The sequence below is a fragment of the Rhinopithecus roxellana genome, chromosome 12 (genome assembly GCF_007565055.1).
Source record: "Rhinopithecus roxellana isolate Shanxi Qingling chromosome 12, ASM756505v1, whole genome shotgun sequence".
Taxonomy (NCBI): domain Eukaryota; kingdom Metazoa; phylum Chordata; class Mammalia; order Primates; family Cercopithecidae; genus Rhinopithecus; species Rhinopithecus roxellana.
This window is the reverse complement of record NC_044560.1, coordinates 59496029-59507311: the sequence shown is the minus strand read 5'-3', so window position 1 is coordinate 59507311 and position 11283 is coordinate 59496029. Positions and strand designations below refer to the sequence as shown.

Below are 11283 nucleotides of genomic sequence, written 5' to 3'. Positions count from 1 at the left end.
TCCTGTCTTCCATTTATTTTATTTGTACATATCCATTTCAAGAAAAAAAAAGACTTAAAAAATACAATTCTATCCCAGAAATGGATCCTTATCTGCACAACCATTGAAGGAAAAAAAAAATCATGCAAACTGAAACTATGTTTTTTTGTAGTGACTGAGTGGAAGATGCAGTTATTCCAGTATAATATATAAGAAGCTCTGATTTTACAACTGATAGCACAAAAGAAAACCCAAACTTCACTGGTTTAATGCAAGGAAACACAATTTTGCATATGGGTATGACAAGGTTTGCAAACTTCTGGAAAGGGCCCATATGAAACAAACACAAGATTGAACATACCACTTACTGACATGCCCCTCCTACCCACATCAGGTTTGTTATGGTATTTTTTACTTGCTTGGAAACAGATAACTGGGTGACCATTTAAAATCAAAATTATAATTTGATATGTGCCCAATGAATGAAATTGCAAATATCTCATGCTTTTAAATTACTTTTGGTCATATATACTAATTTATAATTGCTGAAATGCATCACCATGTAGAGAAGAGACTAGGTTACACAATTTATCAGATTTGTTCCCTTAGCCATAATGACAGTATTCCAAGTTTCTTAAAAATAATAGATAATGTTACTGATGACTAACGTGGGTTTTACCATCTTGGAAAAGCTATACAATTTCATATTTTAAAATTTCTGTCAAATTTTGCTTGATGCCTCTATATCATGTACAAGGCATTGTGTAATCAACTCACCTTATGGCTGTGAGCCACCAGAGGATGAGAATTGACGAAACAGCCAGACACCAAAGGAAGATGGCCAGGGCTGTCCCCTGTGCCAGGGGCCTCCACTGGGGAACAGTATGTAAATCTTGGGGAGAAGAAGATGTGACTGGGAGTTAGGGGATGCTTAATGAGAGGAGAACCAGATGATCAGGGTCTAGCAAGGCCTGTAATCACAACGGGCACAGACTGGTACTGCACCACTGTTTATATGTACTGACTAGCTCTGAGTGTGGCCTGCATGATACAAAGTGTGTGTGCTCTGAGTGCAGACAGTTGTCTGAAGTGTGGAGAAGAGGTTGATAGTCCCAAATACACCATGCATGATTTCCAGATACCTCTCACACAGGTCTAGCTGGGAAGCAAACAGTGCTGTCAGGATTTAGGGGGTGGGGGAGCAGGGGCAGGGGGCACAAAAGGTTTAACTTGAAACATTGTGTTAAGGAATGAACTTTTTAATGTTTTTCTCTGTTTCCACTCTAACAGACATGCATTTTCGCCTTCAGAAAATAGAGTCAATAGCTGTGCAGAGTTGAAGAAAAACGTCCTCTGGTGTTCCCTCTGCATTTATCTATATTTAAAAGGAAAAAAAGAGTTAGTCTGAAATATTTGTAAATAAAATCATGTTTAATAATGAAAGATCACTATCACTTGCTCATAATTTACTCTGCAAAATTTTAAAACACAAGACCCCCAAAAACACAGAGAAAAAAGTGAAGAGTAGTGGTTTTAAAACTACATGTCTCAAAACAACAATGAAGTACCACTACATATCTATTAGAATAGCCAAAATCCAAAGCACTGACACCACCAAATGCTGGTGAGGACATGGAGCAAGAGGAACTCTCACTCATTGCTTGTGGGAACACAAAACGGTACACCCACTTCAGAAGACACTGCAGTTTCTTAAACTGAACATACTGTTACCATACTTTTTAGCAATTGCACTTCTTGGTGTTTTACCCAAATGGGTTGAAACCTGAACATCTACCCAAAAGCCTGCATATGGATGTTGACAGCAACTTCATGCATAATTGACAAAACCTGGAAGCACCCAGGATGATCTTCAGTATTTTAATGGATGGATAAACTGATATATCCGGATACACAGGGGAGTATTATTCAGCGCTAAACTTTATATTACTCAGTGATACAGGCTTTTCTGAAGAGGGTACATATTGTTTGGTTCCAATTATATGACATTCTGGAAAAACCAAAACTGGAGACAGGTTTAAAAAGATCAGTGATTGATGAGCAGAGGGCAGGGGGAGATGAGAAGGTAGAGTACAGGATTTTTAGAGCAGTGTAACTAGTATATGGGAACGCTGCTCAATTTTGCGGTGAACCTAAGACTTCTCTAAAAAGGAAGACCTATTTAAAACAAGTCCCTAGGTAAAGCATTGCTATGGTCATGGAAAGACTTTGGAGTTACTTAAAATGAGACTTCTGAGTGTTCTGTTGCATTTGGGAATAGGGGAGAGATTGGGGGATGAGGGAGAGAGGTGTGGAGAAGAAAGCAAAAGGCTAGGACCACAGTGTGTAGGTGTGCTAAAGGCAAAGTCTGCTTGGAGACTGTTGACATGCCAGCCCAAGGAGGACATTTCAAGGGAAGCTGATTTTATGGGCACAAAAGTACTGCGCCTTCCCCTGTCCTAACATTGCACTGACCGCTGAGATTTGTTCCATTACACCTGTATCGTCTACGGAAAGTAAAGGCCTGGCCAAGCACAGGAAGCACGTGGGAGGCCAGGGGAATGCTGTTGGCGTGCATCAACTTCCACAAGTGTCACCCAGGTTACTTTGGTAAAGTTGGTTATGAGGCATTACCACTTAAAGAGAAACCAGGGCTTCTGCCCAACTCTCGACCTTGACAAATGTAGACCTTGGTCAGTCAAGAGACATGAGTCATCACACGCTGACAAAAATAATAATAATAATAATAATAATAATAATAAAAAAACAGGTTGGAGCTGCTCCCATCATTGATGGAGTGCTATGGGCTACTGCAGAATTCTGAGGAAGGGAAACTCCCAAAGTAGCCCGCTGTCATGAAGGCCAAGTTCTTCAGCAGGAGAGCTGGGAGAAGATTAAGGATGTATATATAGGGGGAAGTAGGGAGGCTGTGTCCTGGTGACTTGAAGCCACAAGGAGGGAGCTTAACTAAATGCTAACAAATGAAAAAAAAAAGGTAGAGGGTTGGTGATCTACATGAGTCGTGGGGGTGGGTGGTAAACTTGCTGAAACACAGCTTTCCAGGCCATATCTGCAGAGGGTCTTGTTTGGTGGGTTTGGACTGGGTCTTTAATCTGTGTATTTAACAAATTCTCCACATGATTTTGTTGTGGGCCATCCTGGAGCACACTTCGAGAAACACAAAGTTTTCAAACATACATTCTCAAGCACACTTTGAGACTCTGGTCTACCTATCCAAATCTTCTTTGTGCAAACTAGTTTGCCTTTTTCTATCCCTAGGGATTTCACTGCTTCCAGAGGTAGAATGAATTCTTAACACCATCAACAAAAAGAATGTTGCATGTTTAAATACTGGAGAAAATGGATACAACAATATTAATGGATACAACAATATTAATATAATGACTGTTTGTCATTCCCAAACTGGAAAAATCCTGTATGTCCATTAACAATAGATGGATAAATTGTGACATAGTCATATAATGGAATACTATAGTAATTAAAAGAAAAAGAACCACAGCTATTTCAACAACATGGATTAATTTCACAAGCTTGAGGGATACAAGCCAGTCTCAGAATATGAATACAGTAGGGTTCAGTTTATATAAGGTTAAAAAAAAAAGCTATTTTGGTTAGGGATCCATACATAGGCAATAAAGTCATAAAGATAGAAGCAAGGAAATGATTATCATGAAAGCCAGGACAGTAGTTACTTCTTGGGGAGAGGAAGGAAGCTGTGACAGGGGAGACATATGGGGAGGGTGGAGCTTCTGCAATTCTCTTCTATTTCTCGTCCTGCATGGTGGTTATATGAGTGTTCATTTTATTCCTCAAACTCTACATACTACTTGTATGCATTCCTGTATGTATGATATAGCCCACAATAAGGAAAAAATAAGTTTTTTAAAAGTTCTTTTCCCCTCTCATAAATATGTCATACTTTATCCTTGCAGGAGACTCAAATACAGCAATCTGCAATTTGTCTGTCTGTCCAGCTAGAGGTTCTACATCTGGATGGTAGGGGCTTAGCCTTTGCCATGTTCATGGCCCCCACAGCACCTTGCTTATTGCTTTACTTCTTCCTCCTTTTCCTTTCAACCAACAAGCATTTCCTGGTTATCATCAATGTTTTGGAGTTACCAAGTTGAATGAGAAACAAGGGTCCTGTTTTCCAAGAGCTCATGCTCAGTGGTAGAGATGAACATTCAACAGGAATTTACACTGTTAGGAGGTAAACACAGGAGCTAAAGGGGCACCTTCCATAATGTTGGGAGGGCAGAGAAGCTTTCTGAGGAAAGTAATAGTTGTCATCATTTAAAATGATAAACATTACTAGTAATGGCACAGAAATGCTTTTTAAATAACCAAAGTAATCCTGTTAATGATCTTGGAAGAGAAGTCTTGTTATCCCAGTTTTACAGATGATGAAACAGGGGCTCTGAAAGATGAATTAAATTTTTCAAGATAATGTGGTTAAGTAAGTGGAGAGAACTGGTTCACACCCAGGCCTTTGATTTTGAAGTCTCTGCACGTCTTGACTTTACTACACTATGCTGACCAGTTCAAAATGGTGGATGGCCAGATATGAGGGGGAGTAGCAAGGAGTGAAGCTGGAATTGTAATGACAGGCTGGGCTATGAAAAGGCTTATGTTCCCTATTGCATGACGATAATGAGGAACCATGTGAGAACTGTTTTTCTGTTTTGTTTTGTTTTTTATGTTTTTTAAAACAGGGTCTTGCTCTGTTGCCAGGCTGGAGTGCAGTGGTGCGATCTTGGCTTACTGCAGCCTCTGCCTCCCAAGTTCAAGTGATTCTTCTGCCTCAGACACCTGAGTAGCTGGGATTATAGGTGTGTGCCACTATGTCTGGCCATTTGTCTTTTTAGTAGAGATGGGGTTTCACCATGTGGCCAGGCTGATCTTGGACTCCTGACCTCAAGTAATCTACCTGCCTCAGCCTCCCAAAGTGCTGGGATTAAGGTGGGAGCCACTGTGCCCAGCCCATGTACGAGTTTTTAAGGAATGGGCTGACATCATAAAATATGGGTACACAGAAAATATTTGATAAATATTTGCTCCATCAAAAATAACTGCAGAGGCCTGGCGCGGTGGCTCACACCTGTAATCCCAGCACTTTGGAAGGCCGAGGAAGGCGGATCATGGGTCAGGATATTGAGACCATCCTGGCTAACACGGTGAAACCCCATCTCTACTGAATATATATATATATATATATATATATATATAAAATTGCTGGGTGTGGTGGTGGGTGCCTGTAGTCCCAGCTACTCGGGAGGCTGAGGCAGGAGAATGGTGTGAACCCGGGAGGCAGAACTTGCAGTGAGCTGAGATTGCGCCACTGCACTCCAGCCTGGGCAACAGAGTGAGACTCCGTCTCAAAAAAAAAACATAAAATAAAAAAAACTGAAAACAAAACAAAACAAAAAAACTGCAGAGAGGTGGAAGTGCAAGGCAAAGAGCAAAGAGCCCTGTATGAGGCGTGCCTGGGATTGCCCTCAGTGTGCTTCAGGACTTGACAGGCCATTCATCCTCTTGGGGCCTCAGTTTCCTCCTCTATCAAATGAAGGGACGGAACTAGGACTAGATAACCTCCAGGTCTGGTTCCAGCCTGGATGTTCTATGCTATTCCAGATCTGAGCTCACTTTTTAGTGGGGATGAGCTCCTCTCAGCAGGCATCAGGATTGTTCAGTTTAGTTTGGTGTTGCTAGTTAAGCTGGGCCTAGAAGAACAGACATGTACTGGAAGATAATAAAGGTGGCAAAGGTGTAGAGATCTGAAAGCACATCAATTTTTCAGCGAACAGTGGGTCATTTGTTGAGGACAGAGCAAATGCTGCATGGGATGATGAGGGCAGGCAGAGAAAAAGAGGAAGCTGGAAAAATAGGCTGGAATGAGGTGTCTCCATAGATTTGCCTATTTGGGACATTTTATATCAATGGAATCACACAATATAGGGTCTTTTGTGACTGGTTTCTTGGCATAATATTTTCAAGGTTCATTTATGTTGTAGTGGATATCAATACTTGGTTCCTTTTTATTGCTGAATAATGCTATGCTGCATTTAACCTGAATGTTCCAAACAGGCCTTGGGATGTCTTCCTTCCTCATCTCTTTTCAGCAAATCTGTTTCCGCCCACAGCCCACTGTACAGTCACCTGACCTCACCTCATCAAACGCTGGGAGGAGGGAGGAAAGGAAGGGGTTGCTAGCTCACATTCCTGCCCCTTCTCAGGTTTCCTCCCCTGTAGCAGGGACGGGTAAGAAGGTATCAATCCACAAACACTTGATTTATTATTTACACTGTCCATGATTGTATCAGTGGAAAATGCATCAAGTCTGTCACTGGTCCCCAAGAAGTTCCATGAGGACAAAGACTCAAATACAACTATTTTGTGCATAATGTAAGTTCTTCACCCTAGTGATCCAATTTTTCGTCTTTGGCACAAACACTTCCCCAGATCAGCCCCAGATCTTCCCCAGAAGAGGAAGATAAGTAGCCTAGGGAATGACTCCAAGTGACCGTCTACTTCAAATGCACGTGAATTTTCTCACTACAATATCACTGCCTAATTGAGGCACGCGTGGAGTGGGACTTTCAGCCTCAGTGATGCCCTCTCCTTCATCTGTGCAAACTCCAACTGTGTTCTAGGGCCCTTTCTTGTCCTCACAAAGTGGTGGATATTTTGCAGCATCTTCCTCATGATTTATCTGTTCTCCAGCCTCTTGCTGAATTCCACCAGTTCCTTGCATTTAACTGACTTAGCATGTTCTATTTCTGCTCCTGGGCCCTGAAACATTTCTCTCCTCCAATCTGTCTTCTGCAACTATTACTACCTAACATTCCCAACTTTATATATGATTTTCTAAATTTATCTTCTTTCCAAAAGAAAACCGTACCTATGTTTCTCATACTCATAATGTGTCTTTTAACACTATTAATACACAATTTTTTTAAAGAACACTTTTTTTTTTTTTTTAAAGAGGTAAGGTTTCACTCTCTCACCAGGCTGGAGTGCAGTAGCGAGATCATAGCTCACTGTAACCTCTAACTCCTGGGCTCAAGTAATCCTCCTGCCTCAGCTTCCCAAGTAGCTGAGACTATAGGCATGTGCCACCATGTCCAGCTAATTTTTTGTATGTTTATGTAGAGATGGGGTCTTGCTATGTTGCCCAGGCTGGGCTTGAAGTCCTGACCTCAAGCGATCCTCCCACCTCAGCCTCCCAAAGTGCTGAAATTATAGGTGTGAGCCACTGTGGGTGGCCAAGAACACATTTATTATGTTCTATTTCCTCCATGTTTCATAACTGATAACTTGGTCATTCAACATAATGCCAGTGTTATACTCACATAAATTGGGTTGATCCTTGTTCAGGATTTCTTTTAGACTCTGATAAAAATACATTTGTTCATTACAATAACCTTTGAATGTACTCTATTACCTTCTGCCTTTTACTATCACAGTGAACTAAAGGCTCTTTCTGTATTACCTTCCCCACTGACTATCACAGTGGACATGCACTGGTTGCAATTCAGTGCCACATTTAACTTTTCGCTTCTTGGTCAGATAAAACCCAGCCTTAACCCAATTTTTTTTTTTTTTTTTTTTTTTTTTGAGATGGAGTCTTGCTCAGTCGCCCAGGCTGGAGTGCAGTGGCTGGATCTCAGCTCACTGCAAGCTCCGCCTCCTGGGTTTACACCATTCTCCTGCCTCAGCCTCCCGAGTAGCTGGGACTACAGGTGCCTGCCACTTCGCCCGGCTAGTTTTTTTTTTTTTTTTTTTTTTTTTTTTTTTTTTGTATTTTTTAGTAGAGACGGGGTTTCACCGTGTTAGCCAGGATGGTCTCGATCTCCTGACCTCGTGATCCACCCGTCTCGGCCTCCCAAAGTGCTGGGATTACAGGCTTGAGCCACTGCGCCAGGCCTGTACATTGTTAAAGAAAAAAAATGTTCAATGATTCTTGTTAAAGCATGGTAAGGGAGGCTTTATTGGGGACCATTACGATGGGTATAGATAGGGACTACGGCAACAGAATTTTGCAGCGAGGGGGAGGGATGGGACTCAACTCTGAATACAGCGTGGGCAAGTGGGAATTTATAGTCAAGGAGCAGGATGGGAGTCAGTGGATGGAAAATTACTAAGAGGTAACAACATCAGGAGTAAGGAAAATTCTGGCTACCGACCTGACAGGACCCTTGCTGAAGACAGACCAACATGATCAGACAGCACCTGGGGATGATGGAGGATGAGCACCCCAATCAGATATTGAGTGTAGGGATCTTGCTAAAGTGATTTAGCAGGTTTTACAAGGAAGTGCACAGATGGGCCTAGGAGAAGGTTCAAGAGTCTGACTAAAGTTTGGTCAGCAGAGAACCTTTGTCAACATCCAGCTAGACAGTAAGCTCTGCTAGCACGAGGCCATTACTCAGCATAGTATCCCCCGTGCCTGGCTCTAGGTAGAAAGGCAAAAAACCAAAAAGGTAAACAAAAGAATGTATCCTCTATTCCCACATTTGCTCTTCCTTTCCTCACAGAAATGAACTGCTGTGGGGCAAGAAGCATGTTCTTAAAGCCCATTTTCTGCAGTCTGGGCTTTATGGAAGGAGAACGCATTCTGCCTTCTTAAAACAAGGCGACTTGGTTTCAGCACAGAGGACTCAGCACACAGCACCTCAAGGACAGTGCTAGTTATTTTCTGTCAATCAGGCCAGAGCTGATGTTTTGGGGAGGGCTGAGGCGGGGTCCCGGAGCTCTCAGTGGACCATTGCCCACCTCTATTTCCCTCCCTAATCCCCCTCCTCATTTTGTTTTGTGGCTTAAATACGGGGACTTCTTAATGAAATTAAAAAACTGCTTATTGCCAACCAGAGTCATGTGCTGTAGTGCTTGCCCCTGTGGAGCCCAAAGATGTGGGTAGGTTTAAAGACAAAATCAAATGATAAGGCTTTCTAGATGGGAAAAGCAGTCTTTTACTTTGGTGAGTAGAAAACTCCGTGAAGTTAGTTGGGATCCTCCTTAGGACCAAGATGCCAAGTTTTGAGAATAAAGGCAGTGAGGCAATTTCTGTTGTCTTACAGAAGGCGTGTATGCGTGTGTGTGCGTGGTGGGATAAGGCTGGATTCCTGAAGTGCATTTTGTTTTGTTTTGTTTTGAGACGGAGTTTCGCTCTTGTCACCCAGGCTGGAGTGCAATGGTATGATCTCAGCTCACTGCAACCCCCACCTCCCAGGTTCAAACAATTCTCCTGCCTCAGCCTCCCAAGTAGCTGGGATTACAGGCATGTGCCACCATGCCCAGCTAATTTTTGTATTTTTAGTAGAGACAGGGTTTCACCATGTTGGCCAGGCTGCTCTCTGACTTCTGACCTCAGGTGATCCGCCTGCCTCAGTCTCCCAAGTGCTAGAATTACAGGTGGGAGCCACTGCCCATGGCCTGAAGTGTATTTTTAAGGAGCAAAAGAGAGCCCAGTTGAACTGGGTGGGAACAAAGCCTTTTGTCTACTCTCCAAAGTTCTCCTTTGGTTCTACAGGTTACCTCGATTCTTCCTAAGTCTCAAAGTAGGTTCTCTTTGCTCATCTAATTCCCATGTGGAGAGTATTTTAAGAGAATAAGTGGCATTTATCTTTTTGTATATAACTGCAACTCAAAGGAAATGGAAAAGAACCAATTTACTAAATGCTTTCAAAGTTACAGGAACTTTTCTTGGTGCTTAGAGCTTTAGCAAATTTAAACCAATTAGCTTATAAGGTACTGGTGTTTAATGTCCTTAGCAAACAGAGAACAGTCCTGCACAATCAGCTTACTGACTGTTTTCTGTGAATGAGACTTCCTCAGTAATTGTGCAAACTTGAAAGTAGTATGTCCTCCAACATAGAGTATGTTTACTCCATAATCAATTATTATAATATTAATTCATAGTAACCCTCTTTTATCATGAATAGTCAAAAGTAAGTTTCATCGTGACCTTTCTCCAAAAGATCTGCAATTCTGAGTCAGCAAAGTCAGTATGTATGAGGTCTTAATGTATTTAATTTAGTTAGAAACTAGGTAAGTAGATTTGCTTCTGACTTCAAAAATTTACCAGCCGGATGGAGTGGCTTACGCCTGTAAACTGCTCATGCTTTGGGAGGCTGAGTTAGGAGGATTGCTTCAGCTCGAGACCAGCTTGGGAAATAAAGTGTCTCTACAAAAATAAAAAAAATCAGCTAGACACATGCCTGTAGTCCTAGCTACTGGAGAGGCTGAGGTGAAGGATGGCTTGAGGCCAGGAGCTTGAGGCTAAAATGAGCTATGATGGAGCTACTGCACTCACTCCAGCCGGACAACAGGGTAAGACCCTGTCCCTTAAAAAATAAATAAATAAAAGAGCTGAGGTGGGAGGATCACTTGAGCCTAGGAGTTTGAGGCTGCAGTAAGCCATGATCATGCCACTGTACTCCAGCCTGGGTGACAGTGAGATCCTGTCTCAAAAAAAAAAAAAAAAAAAAGAAAAGAAAATGTGGTACATATACACAATGGAGTACTATTCAGCTATAAGAATGAGATCCTGTCATTTGCAACAACACGTATGGAACTGGAGGTCATGTTAAGTGAAATAAACTAGGCTCAGAAAGACAGACTTCGAATGTTCTCACTTATTTCTGAGAGCTAAATGTTAGAGCAATTGAACTCATGGAGACAGACAGTAGATTGATAGTTACCAGTGTCTGGGAAAGGAGAGGGGAAGTGGGAATGGCTAATGGATACCAAAATTTAGGTAGATAGAATGAATGCGATCATCTAGTATTTGATAGCACAAAATGGTGACTCTAGGCAACAATAACTTATTGTACACTTAAAAATAACTAAAAGACTATAATTGGATTATCTGTAACACAAAGAAAGGACAAATGCTTGAGGTGATAGATACCTCATTTCCCCTGATGTGATCACTGCACACTGCATGCCTATAGCAAAGTATCTTACCTATCCCATAAATATATACACTAATATGTACCCACAAAAAATAAAAATTTTAAGAAAGAAAGAAGCATAAAAAAGAATGTACCATTTTTGGTCTGAGACGTGATATAAAATCCTGCAGTGATGTTCTGACAAGTACAGCAAAATATTATTTCATTAAAAAGCTAAAAGCAGGCCAGGTGCAGTGGCTCATGCCTGTAATCCCAGCACTTTGGGATGCTGAGGCGGGTGAATCACCTGAGGTCAGGAGTTCAAGACCAGCCTGGCCAACATAGTGAAACCCGGTCTCCACTAAAAATACAAAAAGTAGCAGGGTGTGGTGGT

The 11283-nt window shown here is 41.9% G+C and overlaps 1 protein-coding gene across 2 annotated transcripts in view; it reads right to left on the bottom strand.

Moving 5' to 3' along the window:
* AK5 (adenylate kinase 5) overlaps window positions 1-11283 on the bottom strand; it is a 310915-nt gene continuing 299632 nt past the window's right edge. Inside the window, exon 14 of one of the 2 annotated variants that reach the window (XM_030913359.1) lies at window positions 1-1354. In XM_030913359.1, coding sequence (XP_030769219.1) covers window positions 1286-1354 — 69 coding nt within the window. In that variant the 3' untranslated portion in view covers window positions 1-1285. The remainder of the gene's footprint in view (window positions 1355-11283) is intronic. The other variant, XM_030913360.1, reaches the window with a different exon arrangement.